We start from the raw sequence: 15,421 nt of genomic DNA, 5'->3' as shown, positions 1-15,421 counted from the left end.
TAAAAAGCACTTGAGCTGCCGACCATCCTAGAGACCTACAGGAAGCGTTTGAAATCTTAAATAGGTTTAATATGAAGCTCAATCTAGACAAATGCACATCTGGAGTTAAAGCAGAGAAGTTCTTGGATTTCATGATATCATAAAAGGGGATTGAGGTGAGCCTTGAGAAGATCAAGGCAATTCTGGAGATGCAAGCACCCACAAGCATTCATGAAGTTCAACAGTTGAATGGGCAAATTACAGCCTTAGGGCGATTTATCTCCTACTTAGCCAAGAGGTGCATGCCTTTCTATCGAACCCTAAAATAGCTGAAAGGTTTTCAATGGGATGAAAAGTGCCAGCTCGTCTTTGAACAAATTAAAGATTTCTTATCTTTCGCTCCCCTCTTGAGCAGACCCAAAAAAGGCAAGCCCCTATACTTGTACTTAGCTGCAACTGAAAATTCTATTATATCAGTACTAGTTAGAGAAGAGGAAGGTGAGTAGTATCCTATTTTATAAAATATATTAGCAAAGTCTTTAGGGGTTCTGAACTGCGATATCCAAATGTTGAAAAGTTAGCATTCATCATACTTACCTCGGTGAATTAGTTGCGCCACTACTTCTAATCTCACACTATAATTGTCCGAACTAACCACCCTCTGAAAAAGATTCTACACTGAGCCAAAACCTCTGGAAGATTGGTGGAATGGTAAATTAAATTGAGAGAATTTGACATCAAGTATGCTCATCGTACCGAAATGAAGGCACAAGTACTGGCTGATTTTGTAGCCGAATTTTCTAGAGAAGATGAAGAGGGCGAGGCTGAAATCGAACTACCGAACCCTAATTACAATACTTGGCAGTTGCACACTGATGGAGCTTTAGGAAGCTTAGGGCGACAATAGAGATCATCCTACAAGGCCCAAGGAAGATAAGAATATTGTACGTCGTGCGCCTGAACTTTGAAACAATTAACAATGGCGTTGAATACGAGGGCTTAATCATAGGACTTAAACTGGCCCTCGAGGTACGAACTCCAATCCTCAATATTTTCCTGGACTCACAACTTGGGATCAATCAAATTACAGGTACGTTTTTAATTCAAAAATTATTTGTTTTTATTTCTAAATTATTGGTGTAATGATTTTAGAAGGCTAGGAGAGTTTCATCATAAAGTTTTGAGTTATTTAAGTTTGTGGAATTCATTTGAAAATTCCAACTTTTTTTATGGAATTTTGTTTAGTTATGTTTAAATCCATAGAATTAAATCCATAGAATTTAATTTAATTCTTCAAATCAAATACAAAATTTTGGTTTTATAAATGAATTTCATAAAATTTTGTGGAATTCATTTATTCCAAACTAAGGGGTAAATGTAAATGCAAATTATTAAGATAGTATAAATAGTTTGTTGAACCATTCAAAACTTATAAACTATAAATGTTAATTGCAGATTTACAAATAATTATTATTAAGTCAATATCAACCGAGTGTTGAACTAATCCAAAAAGTGAGAGATCTCAAATTCAATTCTAAGATTTTTCACCAGTTTGGTGAGTAAAGAGGAGGGCTACGATGCTGTATACCTGTTATTTCGATCCATTGAGTCTTTAAATGAATTTTTAAAAAATAGTATTAAGTCAATTATTTGTATAAAATTCGCTTTAGTAAGAAGCTATAGGTACATTAATGTTGACCGGGAGGTCGAAGTTGCGAGTTACGAAGTATATATAATACTTTTGCATTGCATATAAATGTGGCATTTGAGTTCAGCGAGAACTCAAAGAAAATATTTTCATTTTCTCATGGCTTTTGCGGGTTCCATCAGCAACTTCTCACCAAAGACCATGCTACCTATCCCTGGACCTAAGCCTTAACATAAAATACCTCTAATCATCCTGTAAGTTCATATTGCTGCTAATTGATTGCTTTTAGATGTGTGTGAGATGCATGGTTGATTATTGACAACTTAATAATTATTCCCAATATTTCAATAACTATAATATTTGAATTTATCAATGTGAAGGTTGAGATTACATTAAGCCATTTGAACCGACAGCTAACATGTTTATAGTTCTCAACCAGTAGACGTGCCCGAGGATTTTCATCAGTTATAATTCCATTATTTAATTAAAAAAACTTAATATTTATTAAATGAAAAGGAAGAGATTAATTATAATGAAAAAGAATATAAAATGTCAGCACTCCATACTCTAGTATATTACAAAATGAGTATCATGCTCTAGAAATTATATATTTATATAAATAGATATATAGATATAACCTTAGTGTTCTTATTAATGTGGCACAGCATTTGAAGACTCCAACAAAACTTCAACATTTTTACATTCACTCTCGTTTTTTGTCCTCTATGCTCTTGGAGAGAATAAAATTAAAACCACATTTTGAAAATGTATTGTCAGCTTGATGCTGTGTATCTTCTTAAGATTTAAGTGCATTCCAACTCATGCAGTTTGAAAATGACAAGACTGGTCATAGCGATTGGAAATCTGAAAAACGGTGAGCACAAAATATTACAAGAAACATCTTCAAACCCAGCATATATAATTCTATCTAGTACTCATAACATGGATTTTGTTTCAGTGAGAAGAGATCAAGAAAAGGAGGGAAGAGAGAGGCTAACATAACCTGCAAGCAATCGAAAGTCAGAATTGCAAAAAATAAAGAATTCAGACATGTAATACGTTACAAGAGCATGTTCTATTTGCTCGAAATAAGATGCGTGTTTATGTCCTAAAATCATAGAATAAAACATCCTTCTGAAGAAGCACGGTCGCAAAAAAAAAAAAAAAAAAAGAATACGTTGATTCTCAAGAATATGGTGTTTCAGAAACTTGTCCTGCATGCCAATCCAATCTCAGAATGGAACATAGAACAAGAACAAAATATTTGCTAAAGCTTTTTCAACTCAGAAAGTGCAAGTCCAAGCAGACCGAGAAACATGCATGAAACTTGGACAGAAAAAAAATAAAGCATGAAGTTCAGGGGAACGGAGAGGGTGATAGAGAGAAGCACAAAGAACATATAGGCTTTTCTGCAGGATAGTTATTCTTTAAGACACAAAATGCAACTTTAAGCCACAAAAAGCAAGTGGGTAGGGAAAACAAGTAAAGAAAAAAAAAAAGAGTCCATTATCCGTGCATTTTTCTAAATTTGGATCATTGGAGATACTTAATGCCAAAATTTTGGAAAAGTATGTGTGTTTCAGACCATCTATAAGCCATAGTGCAGCTAACAACTAATGAAGCCTGAAAGAGCTCAGAATGCAAATATGGCACAGATATAGGAAGATCAATTAAAAAAAATCCTAGTGACGATGTACATCTATTTGATATAGTAGGTTTCTCAAGTTTTACCCTTTCAAGCATCCAACATAACTATCATTGAGTTGAGGTGCGTTAGCAGAACCATTGGCCAAATAGCAAGTTTCCTGCATATAAAAAACGGAAGCTTCAAAAGGGAAGACATAAAAGATGGGGGATTAAGTCAGTGACATGCACAACTTAAAATCAGATGCATTTATGGAGATATTTCTCTAAGAGCTTCTTTGGTATAAATGAATTCCATAAATTTTACAGAATTCATTTACATGTCAACATTTTTATGTTGGCATAAATGAAAACTTATTTCAAGTTTTACAATTTTTAATTCCACAAATTAGTTATATTTGAATCAAATTCTACAAATATTAATAGAAGTTGCAAATGAACTCTGAACTTGGTAAGGGTACAACCTACTAAAAAATGAAAATGAATTCTAAGTACAAGATAACAAAATTACATATTTAAAATAAATTTTACAGTTAATGCAAACATGGAAGTTCATTAATAGATGATTTTTTTTAAAGAAATGGATTCCATATGGATTTATTCCAAATACCATGTCAAAGACCGTTAGAAATTATCATGTGAACTACTGACCTATCAAATTCTATTGTTACAGCACCATTCAACGGTTATTTGTGGAAAATTATGCAAAATCAATGAATTTCCCAGTCCCCATCAACGCGAAAGCTAAATACAGTCTATTTGCAAGCAGCTAACTGAGAGCAAATATATACACAAAGGCACCTTTTCTCAAAAGAAATATAGACTATCAAACTTGCAATTGTATTTCATTTTGCAGATTACCTGAGTATGGGAAACCTCTGAAGCAATCAAAGATGGGTTCCTTGAGAAGGTATCCAAAAAAGGAAAATATCATTACACTCCATTATCATTTGGTAATTTAGATGCTAGAGAAGTCCTTCGAGTAGGAAATGGCCACCATATGCTAATCCAAAAGCTCAGATTAGACTGTTCCTTATTGCACTTGCTTCCCTCTTTGTCATAAAGAATACTGTAGTTTGAACTGCTTATGTTCCTAAAGTAGCAGAACTTATTATCATCATATTTGTAAGCCTGCTGTGTACTTCCCACTCCACTGATCACCAAGTTGTTCCTTACAACCATAACACCCTGTGCATCCTGCAGATTTTTTAGATAGCTTGTCCCAAATCCCCACCCAGTATCTTTCAATTTCTCCTTATTGAATCCAAGTGTGACGTTTGTCACAATTAAGGAAGTGCCATTTCCTTTATCAAATAAGTCAGAGTACATATCAATATGGAACCTTTTTGATGATTTGAAAGAATGAATAGAAGAAGTAAGCTTTCTGAAGGAAACAGTGTCATTAAAATTAATTATCTGATTCACAATCTGCGAATTCCCACTATCACCAATCTTCATTGAGTTGCTGTAACTGAAGTATTGATTAAAACAGGTAGTGATATTCCCAAGGGACGACTGCACCCATCCACTTGTTGAGATGGACCTCCTTGCAGTCGTTAAGAATGTTCCATTCAAATCCTTAAAATTTGACACTAGAGAAAAAACAAGAGGCTTACTTTCATGTTTCAAAACCTTCCCTTCAGTTTTTGTGCTCTTATAGTCCAACCAAAGGTGCAAATTTGCATCTATGTACCAAACATTCAAAGCATTTGTGACACTAAAACCTAACTCATGGTTGTTTCCATCTAATATACTCCCCAAAAATGATGTAAGTTCAATATCATAAGAAGGAAGATTGAATGAACCAATACCAGTAATGGGTCTCCATAGGAGAGGATTGGCCCCACCTGTATAAATCACAGTAAAAGGCCAAATTGCACCAACAACCTCCCCATCAAGAGTAACAACAACCTCCCTAAAAGGACCATTTCCAGGGGTATCAGTAAGATTATTGGCAACAATATACTCGTTAGGATAATTGGAATACCAAGTTTCATCTTTCTCGTGAAAAGAAACATAAACCTCCAAAACAGCCCTATACACATTTTGAGGGATCACAAATTCCTTCAATTGGGTATGAGTAGAATTCTCAATTTCAAACCACAGCCCATCATTCAATGGAAAATTTCTTGAAATGGGTAAGATCAAATCAGCATTAGAACCATGTGCATCTACCAAATGACTCAAACCATACTCAGTATAACTAAATTTCTTTTCAGCAGGATAAAAATAAATAGTTATGTTCACATGGTAAACCCCAGTATAAGTATTATCAACAATATTACCAAGATAAACAGCAAACTCTTGAGTCGCATTCTTAGTAAGCAAAGAATAATACCTCGTTATATCCTTTCGAACAGACCAAAAAATCCCAGTTGCTCTTGGCTCAGCTGTGCAGCTCCTCAGAAGCTCAACACCACCTAACCAAACCCCAAAAATGCGATCAAATTGTCTTCCTTTACAAGTTGAATTCCATTCAAGAACAATTTTGGAGAAATGGTGAGATGTACAATGAGAAGGAGGGGTATAATTTGCAAGAACTGGAGGTTTTCCATATGTATAACAAAAATCATGTTGCAGAACAGTATATACGCAAGGTTTGACCTTATTTGGGACTTCAATGGGTTTTGTTACTTCAAAATAAACAGTTGGTGGGGTATCATTGAAGGATTTGGAAGTATTTGCAGATGTGGGTTCGACAAGGAGGTCTGATTTGAGGAGGATTTTGGCTTTGTGAATGTTGGCTGTGGAGGGGACATGATAGTTGAGGAAGAGGAAAGAGAGGAGCAGAGGCAAGAGAGAGGTAGCCATGAACAGTGGTTCTTGTTGCTCCTGCTTTACTTGGCATCATGTTTTTGACTTCTTTCCTTTCGTTCAACTGAGCTGCAGATATTCGAATTATTAAAATTTATTAAAACTTTTCATTTTTAAATATATTAAAAAAAGTAAAATCCATTTTGATCCTTAAGTTATATCTTAATTAATTTGTTTATTTATTTTTGACAAATTAGTATACTTTTGCTAAATTCACTGTCGGATTCTTCCTTTAAAAAAGGAAGCATTTTTTGGTTAATCAAACATACTTTTCAGATAAAATATTCTGATTTTTTTAGACAAACAATATTAATTATTTGGACGGAATGACTCGACAATAAATTTAAACAAATTTTAAAAAATTCATAAATTAATAATAATTTTTAAAAATAAAAAGACGTATTAATTAATACATATTTTAGAGATTTAAGCATATTTTACAATTAAAGAAATAATATTGAAATTTGAAAGCTAAGTATTATAAAAAATATAAATAAAAATGCTAAAGAATTTTAAAATAACATAGCAAGAATATGGTGTAATTTGACTGTACTTCTGACTTTCTATAAAAACATAAATAATGTAAATTCTGGAGTCTTACCAAACATAAAACTAATTTTATTTTAAAGTTGAATGATATATTTTTTAATTTATACAAACTTAAAAGGCTCCTTAATTATTTAACTCTCAAGAAAACTCTTTAAATAATCACAATTAATAATAATATCATAACTCTCGAGGGGTGAGATGAAATTATATGGATCTCTTCTCACTTAATCAGATGTCTCAATTTAAATTTTGAATATATAAATCATTTAAACATTTAAGAGGGAGCAATTTGCCTCCTTCATAAACCTGTACAATGCGAATTTAAATTATCAAATATGAAATAATTAAAAAAAAAACCAATATCATAAGAATGCAAAAAGGTAATGCTGAACTCAAAATTAAATGTAAAACCTATCAAAAATTAATTACATTTAAAATTGAAAAATTATATTTTAATTTTGTTCACATTTTTTCGTGAGAAATAGTTTTTAAATGCAGCTTTTATATAATATGATAGATTAGGACAAATTTGGAAAAAAAAAATCTTATTAAGAGAAGACAAAATGTTGGATTTGAACACAAAGCATAATTTTGGTCTTTTTAGCTAAAAACAATGATTTCTTCTTTTTTTTCAAATTATTTTTTAAGAGTTAGAAAAGATTGGATTTCTTTTTTTAGGTGATTATAAAATAATTATTTTACGATGAATGGAAGATACAATCTTACTAAATTATATGGTTAATTCTTTTGACGGAAAATAAAATATAAAATGTTGTAAATTATGAATCATGTATTTAGTTTCGGTTTGAAAAATGAAAATTTTCGTAACAAAGAAAAAATTTACAATTATCTTAATAGGGTAATTGATTTGATAGTTCATATAAGATAAGACTTGTTATCGGGCCGACTCCAATCACCAAAGGAATTATGTGCTATGGATTAAGCCAATTACATCCATTCCAGTAATTTCGTAGGAGATTATTCATCTTAGGATTTCTGTTAAGTAAGTACTCTTAACCCTAAAGTTCTTCTTCCAACTTTTCAAGCCATTTTATCAAAAGGTACCTTTGATGATTAGTTTTTCTTTTCGATTCATTCCTATGTCCCGCATTTCACTATCCATAACTAACCTGTCATCCTAGAAGCTAGCCAGGAGCTTTGCTCTATGAATTCTCTTAGGATCGCCTTGTCAGGTTTGGGATGTCACACTTATCTACACCCAATTAAAGCAAAATCTTATTAAAGCTTATGCAAAAAATTTTTGTTGAATATTAGCGAGCTAACTTATAACCTATTTTGTAATTAAATCATAATAATTAAAATTATTAAAAAAAGAAACAAAAAGTTCACTTAATAATGATTAATTTAATAATATCTAAAAATAACTTATTTTGTTATTAAATCATAGGAACTAAATTACTGAAACAAAGGAGATATAAAGTTTACGTGAGAATAACTTAATTATTGCAAATGGGAGATAAAAAGATGATTCCTTTTTTTTTCGCGTAAATCTTCAATATCCGACCCTATTATCAGAGATCGCCTCATCCAGTTCAAGAATTAATTACAATTAAAGCTCTTTGCTCCTCATTGCAGGAGTGTTTAGCGGGAATCAAACCCGAGGGATAAAAAGTTGATTCTTTTTTTGGTGTGAACCTTCGATATTCGACGCTATTATCAGAGACCGCCTAATCCAGTTCGGGACTTAATCACAGTTAAAGCTCTTTACCCCTCTCTGCAGGTGTGTTTAGCGGGAGTCAAACCCGAGAGATAGAAAGTTCATTTAATAAAGCTAACTTATTAAAGTTTATTTAATTATTAAAGGTAAGTATGTAACATATTTTCTTATAACATATTGCAGTTTATACATATTAAGAAAATTAAACCCTTTTTTTGGCATATAGCTTTATATAAATACGTAAATATAGATAGATATTAAAATTAAAATCATGTCTTAAAAATATATCATAAGCTGTTGTGCATCTCAACATTCTAGGTCATTGCAATTTAAATACGTAAATATAGAATGTAGTACAGTGTAATCAAATGCATTTTCAGTATTTCTATTTGAAACATATTTGATTATATTACATTGTTTTCTATTACATTCTCCAAAGGGAGCCTTAATGATTGTCCACAGTGATTGAAAATCTGAAAACTGTGAGCACAGTATCACAAGAAACAATATCTTCAACCATCTTCTCCAGATCAGTAAAGGAATTTATTTTTAGGGGTTACAAGATAATAAACTTGAAGCACAAGATATTCAAAATAAACTCTACAATTAATCCAAACATGGCAGTTTATTTAAAATGAATTTTTTTAAGGAAATTCATTTGCAAAAGAAATGAGTTTCATATGGATTTGCTCCAGGTAAAGGGCCATTTGGATTCCCCAGGTGAACCATCAAAATACTATTGTTAAAACAAAATCCAAAAGGACTTGTGGCCTCAACTTAGCCAATAATCAAACTTTTATTTTGGCTTAATCCATAAATTTGCTCCTGATTTGATTTATAGCACTTTCAAGTTTGCGTGTACTTATCATAACTTACATGTTCACATTTCAATAATAATTACACCACACGTCAAAATGAAATAACTTTGCAAAAGGTCAATCCTAACCTGCACACTTTTATATTTTATTTTGACGAGAGGCATAGTTATTACTGAAATGTAAAAGTGTAGAATTATGATAGATTCTCCGCAAACTTGAGGATGCCATAAGACAAATTAAGTTAACTACATGGGCAAATCTTTAATTTTAAGTTAGTGGTTTAGAAGACTACGAAAGAGATAAGGATCAGATCATACTGGCATGACATCTCCTACTTCTGTCAATCTTTAAATTAGGGGTGTACAAACCAACGGAACCGAACCGCAAAAATTGAAAATATATATTATTTAAAATCAAATCAAATCAAAATAAATTTAATAATCAAACCAAACTGGTCAGTTTAATCAAATAGTTCGGTTTTACTCAGAAAATAAATATTTTGGAATAACTTATTCAAAGCACAAAAACCAAAATTATGAAAGTTTTCAAAGCAAAACCGAAATCTAAAAAACCAAACCAAAAACCGAAAATAATTTGGTTCAGCTCAGTTTTTGGTTGTTTCCAAAGTTTGCTCACACTTACCTTATATATGACAAGACAAAGCCACTTGACTAAGACAGAGAACTTGTTAAATTTAAAAGCTTAGCTCTTTTTTTTATCTCTGATAAAATAGAAACACTGGCTATTAGGTTAAATAATTAAGTTCAGTTTCAGGCAGGAACATCTGCGGTCAAGTTCGGGGAAAAATTATGCGATACCAATGAATTTCTCTGCGCGCCCCCATCCACATGAAAGATAAATCCAGTCTATTTTCAAGCAGGTCATAGAGAGAAAAGATACAAGAACGCAAATAAATACAAGGATAACACAAAAGGAACTTTCTTTAAAGAAATATAGTCTAGGAACTTTCTTTCAAAAGATATATACACTATCGCACTTGCAATTTTTATTTCAATTTTCAAATTACCTGAGCAATGGAAACCTCTGGAGCAATCAAGATGGGTTCCTTTAGGAAGGCATCAAAAAATGGAAAATATCATTAAACTCCATCATTATATGGTAACTCAGATGCTAGAGAAGCCCTTCGAGCTGGAAATGGCCACAATCTGCTAATCCCAAAACTCAGATGAGACTGTTCCTTCTTATTGCACTTATTTCCCACTTTGTCATAAAGAATGCTGTAGTTTGAACTGCTTATGTTCCTAAAGTAGCAGAACTTATTGTCATCATATTTGTAAGCCTGCTGTGTACTTCCCACTCCACTGACCACCAAATTGTTCTTTACAACCATAACACCCTGTGCATCCTGCAGATTTTTTAGATGGCTTGTCCCAAGTCCGGATCCAGCATCTTTTAATTTCTCCTCATTGAATCCGAGTGTGACGTTTGTCACGTATAAGGAAGTGCCATTTCCTTGATCAAATAAGTCTGAGTACATGTCAATATGGAACCTTTTTGATGATTTGAATGAATGAAGAGAAGAAGTAAGCTTTCTGAAAGAAACAGTGTCATTAAAGTTAATTATCTGATTCACAATCTGCAAATTCCCATTATCACCCATCTCCATTGAGTTGCTGTAACTGAAGTGTTGATTAAAGCGGGTAGTGATCTTCCCAAAGGATGACTGCACCCATCCACTTGTGGATATGGACCTTCGTGCAGTTGTTAAGAATGTTCCATTCAAATCCTTGAAATTTGACACTAAAGAAAAAACAAGAGGCTTACTTTCATGTTTCAAAACCTTCCCTTTAGTTTTCCTGCTCTTATGGTCCAACCAAAGGTGCAAATTTGCATCTATATACCAAACATTCAAAGCATTTGTGACACTAAAACCTAACTTATGGATCTTTCCATCTAATATACTCCCTAAAAATGATGTAATTTCAATATCATAAGAAGGAAGATTGAATGAACCAATACCAGTAATGGGTCTCCACAGGAGAGGATTGATCCCACCTGTATAAATCACGGTAAAAGGCCAAATTGAACCAACAATCTCTCCATCAAGACTAACAACAGCCTCCCTAAAAGGACCATTTCCAGGGGTATCAGTAAGATTATTGGCAACAATATACTCATTAGGATAATTGGAATACCAAAATTCATCATTCTCATGAAAAGAAACATAAACCTCCAAAACAGCCCTATACACATTTTGAGGGATCGCAAATTCCTTAAATTGCGAATCAGTGGAATTCTCAATTTCAAACCACAAACCATCATTCAATGGCAAATTTCTTGAAATGGGCAAGATCAAATCAGCTTTAGAAGCATGTGTATCTACCAAATTACTCAAGCCATACTCACTATGACTAAATTTCTCTTCAGCAGGATAAAAATAAATAGTTATATTCACATGGTAAACGCCAGTGTAAGTTCTATCAACAAGATTACCAAGATAAACAGCAAATTCTTGAGTCTCGTTCTTAATAAGCGAAGAATAATACCTCGTTATATCCTTTTGAACAGACCAAAAAATCCCGGTTGCTCTTGGCTCAGCTGTGCAGCTCCTAAGAAGCTCCACACCACCTAACCAAACCCCAAAAATGCGATCAAATTGTCTTCCTTTACAAGTCGAATTCCATTCAAGAACAATTTTGGAGAAATGTTTAGATGGGCAGTGAGAAGGAGGGGTATAATTTGCAAGAACTGGAGGTTTTCCATAAGTGTAACCAAAATCATGTTGCAGGACAGTATGTACACAAGGTTTGACCTTGTTTGGAACTTCAATGGGCTTGGTTACTTCAAAATAAACAGTTGGTGGGGTGTCATTGAAGGATTTGGAAGTATTTGCACAGGTGGGTTCGGCAAGGAGGTTTGCTTTGAGGAGGTTGCTGGCTTTGTGAATGTTAGCCGTAGAAAGGTCAGGATAGTGGAGGAAGAGGAGAGAAAGGAGCAGAGGAAAGAGAGAGGTAGCCATGAATGGTTGTTGCTGCTGCTGCTTTAGTTTGTACTGTGTTTTTAACTTCTTATTAAAAGAGAGACCAAATGTTGGAGTGAAAGACAATGTATAATTTTGGTCTCTTGGTGAAAACAATGATTTGCTCTCTGTTTTATTATTATTTTTCTTGAAGATTAAAATATGATTGGAAAGCAATTATGCGTTTTCTTTTTTCTTTTTTTTTTTCTTTTTAAGGTGATTTGAAAATTAAATGTCTTTGAAAATCATTACTTTTTCTTAAATAGAAGATGCAATTCTCACCAAATTATATGGTTAATAATAAATAAAATATAAAATTTTCTAAATTATGAATTATCTCTTTTATTTCAGTTTGAAAAATGATATTATCCATTAAAAAAGCAAAAAGACACAATCATCTTAACAATGAAATTGACAATATTGAGGGGTGAGGAGGTTGAATTGTAAATGAACATAATTATTAAAATTAGAGAAATTTGAGATGGTTTTGTGAATATAATTTGGTGGTATTAACCCAAAAGAATAAAAGATTGAAAGGGTAAAGCTTTTAATCCCTCATTCCCTTAGATTTAATACTTCTTAAATTTTATTTTTCATTTCAATTATTAATTTAAAGAATCAATGAAGTATTATTTTTTTTTATTTTACCATTATTTTTTCATATCCTTATCAAATAAGCAATAATTATTTAAATAATTTAATTAATTACTCTTTTCTTTTTTAAATTGAAATGAAAATTTTTAATTTTTATGTAAATCAAAAACTACTAAATTTAATGGAACTAGAGAGTAACATTAAAATTAGGGAAGGAATGATTAAAGTTAAAGGGAAAACTAATAAAAAATGTATTAAGGACAGCATCAAACAAATTGTTGTCTTAAGATAGTGGTAACAGGTCAGAGTAAGATTAGATTGGATAGAAATAGGTGCCTGGATTTTGCATCTCACCAATGTAAAATCTCCTTCTCTAATAAAATTTTGATAACATTATTATTTGATTTTTATAGTTTATCAAAATATACAACTTTATTCTTATACTAGTCTTAGTCTCGCACTTTGCATGCGTGTATTTATATATTATTTAGAAAAATATTGTTATTATCAAAAAAAGAAGAAAATGATTGAAAGTATTTTAGATAACATCTCAAATAATAATAATAATAATAATAATAACTCTCATTTTTACTCTGAAAATAATCGATTATTTAAGATTTTAAAATATGATATACATATTTTAAAATAATTACATATATATCATAATAAAATAAAAAAAGAGCCTGTATGGAGAGATAGATATAGAATACATATGTATAGATGTAGATAGATACGATTCAATTTTAAAAGGTTTAATTACTATCAATAGATATCAAATTTTAAATTTAAAAAAAAATGTTTTAAATGGTCTAATCAAATTGTAGAAAAATAAATTAAAATTCTAAAAATAATAGAATTTTGAAAGGAGAGAACGCCTCGAAATATATATATATATATATATATATATATATATATATTTTTTTTTACCTCCATCACTATTATATCTTTCTACTAATATTTTGTAAGTTTTCAATGAATACTTCTAATATTACTTTTGAAAAAATTATTATTTTTAACAACCCTCTAAAGCTTAAATCAAGAATAAAATAACATTGGAAGAGATGAAATGCTAATTAGTTTAAGGCTTAATCGTTGTAGTTGTTATCTATCTATTTTATTTATTTATTAATATAGTATTCCGAAATTATTTCATGAAAAGCATTTCAAAATATTTTCAATTCTATGCTTTGCATTAATCACTTAATTGAATAGAGTAGATATGAAAGCAAATATCTATATCTATATATATAAAAGCTGAAACAAAAATAAGGTTCAAAATGTTCTTTTCGTTCAGTATTCTATTTTTCCTTTTTTTAGAAAATTTTAAATTTATCAAGAGTTTGTGATAATACAATATTTCAGAAAGCAGGTTTCTAATTTACAATGCTTATAGTTTTTGCTTTCTTCTTTAATAAAAATGTCTGAAATTCCTAAAGAGGAACCTCCTTCATTATAAGGCAGAGACTTCTGAGAATGAATGCATTTTTCATATACTGTTATTTCAAGTTTGAACCGATGTGTGAAGAGTTTAGATTGAGATGGTTGAATTATTTGAGAGATATCAAGAGAAGCAATATTTCAAATGAAGAAGAAGACATAATTCTCAGACGCCATTAACGGGCATGAGTTCACTATAATTATTTATTTTTTAATTAATAATAATAAAAATTTTTAAAATTATCTATTTAATATACTATTTTATTTTTTAAGTTTTTGAAAATTTTTCAAAGATAACTAGGCCTTTAAATTTTATTAATTTTTTTTATAAATAAACATTTTTTTTTTTTGAAAAAAAGCTCAATATCTAATCGAAATCTTCAAAACAAATATAAAAAAATTCATAAAGAAAAGAACGCTTGAATATATATAGGTCATTAGGACTTTAAAAATTTTAAGTTTTTTTATTTCATTTAGCTATTATATTTAAAATAATTATATTTAGATAATTATTACTTTAAAATTTAAAAACAATCAAGATAATTGGGCTTTTTTAAAATTTTAAATTTTATGTACATATATTTATATATTAGAAAATAGGAAATCTAAAATTATTTTCTAAAATTATCCAATATACAGCACATAAAATTAATTCAAAAACTAACTCCCATAATAAATATAAATTTATATTTTAATGCTCTAAAATATTTTTATGAAAAGTGAAATGTGGTAGCTATATTAAAAATTAATATTTATTTGAAAATATTATATGTTTCTATATTATCTATATTTGTATCTTATTTGAACTTTTTATTTTTTCTTTTCTATTTTAGGATTAGATTATTTATCTATATCTATCCACGCGCGAAGCGCGGAACAATGACTAGTTAACATATATGACTCAAACTAATTTGAAATAACTTAATGCATGAACTCTTAAAATTTATGCGATTTGTCTTGTGAGACCTTTAAATCAAATTTGCAAGAAACCTATCATGACCCTACATTTTCACATTTCAGTAATAATTATATCTCTTGCCAAAATGAAATAACTATAGTCATTACCAAAATGAAATAACTTTGCAAGAGTTCAATTATAATGTAATGAACATAATTATTATAGAAATGTGAAAATTTACAGTTATGATAAATTCTCGCAAACCTGAAGGTACTAATAAGACTAATTGTATAAACTTCAAAGGCAAATATATGCATTTCATCAATTTGGAATTTAGGATGTTATTGTTGTTGTATTAGATATGTTTGATACACAATAAATT

General features: G+C 30.6%; 2 protein-coding genes across 3 annotated transcripts; both read right to left on the bottom strand.

Annotated features, from left to right (window-relative positions):
* Positions 1–2,202: 2,202 nt before the first annotated feature.
* On the bottom strand, positions 2,203–6,148 carry LOC105637013 (peptide-N4-(N-acetyl-beta-glucosaminyl)asparagine amidase A). Of its 2 annotated transcripts, none has more exons than XM_012220415.3 (3): positions 4,133–6,148; positions 3,359–3,432; positions 2,203–2,491 (listed from the first exon to the last, which is right to left on the bottom strand). In XM_012220415.3, exon 1 carries the CDS (start codon positions 6,080–6,082, stop codon positions 4,205–4,207), a length of 1,878 nt encoding a protein of 625 aa, XP_012075805.1. In that variant the 5' UTR covers positions 6,083–6,148; the 3' UTR covers positions 2,203–2,491; positions 3,359–3,432; positions 4,133–4,204. The 2 variants fall into 2 exon arrangements, with proteins under 2 accessions (XP_012075805.1, XP_089580649.1); XM_089724523.1 differs by lacking the exon at positions 2,203–2,491 and adding an exon at positions 2,498–2,630.
* Positions 6,149–10,053: 3,905 nt separating this feature from the next.
* LOC105637014 (peptide-N4-(N-acetyl-beta-glucosaminyl)asparagine amidase A) lies at positions 10,054–12,205 on the bottom strand. The gene has a single exon (XM_012220416.4). It carries the CDS (start codon positions 12,108–12,110, stop codon positions 10,230–10,232), a length of 1,881 nt encoding a protein of 626 aa, XP_012075806.1. The 5' UTR covers positions 12,111–12,205; the 3' UTR covers positions 10,054–10,229.
* Positions 12,206–15,421: the final 3,216 nt, after the last annotated feature.

This window comes from Jatropha curcas, chromosome 7 (assembly GCF_041381405.1).
Source record: "Jatropha curcas cultivar XTBG-Jc1 chromosome 7, XTBG_Jcur_1.0, whole genome shotgun sequence".
Lineage (NCBI taxonomy): Eukaryota > Viridiplantae > Streptophyta > Magnoliopsida > Malpighiales > Euphorbiaceae > Jatropha > Jatropha curcas.
This window is presented reverse-complemented; position numbering and strand designations above follow the sequence as displayed.

Bases quoted from the DNA above. Each gene is read 5' to 3' on its own strand.
- LOC105637013 (XM_012220415.3), bottom strand. From the start codon at position 6,082: ATGGCTACCTCTCTCTTGCCTCTGCTCCTCTCTTTCCTCTTCCTCAAC.
- LOC105637014 (XM_012220416.4), bottom strand. From the start codon at position 12,110: ATGGCTACCTCTCTCTTTCCTCTGCTCCTTTCTCTCCTCTTCCTCCAC.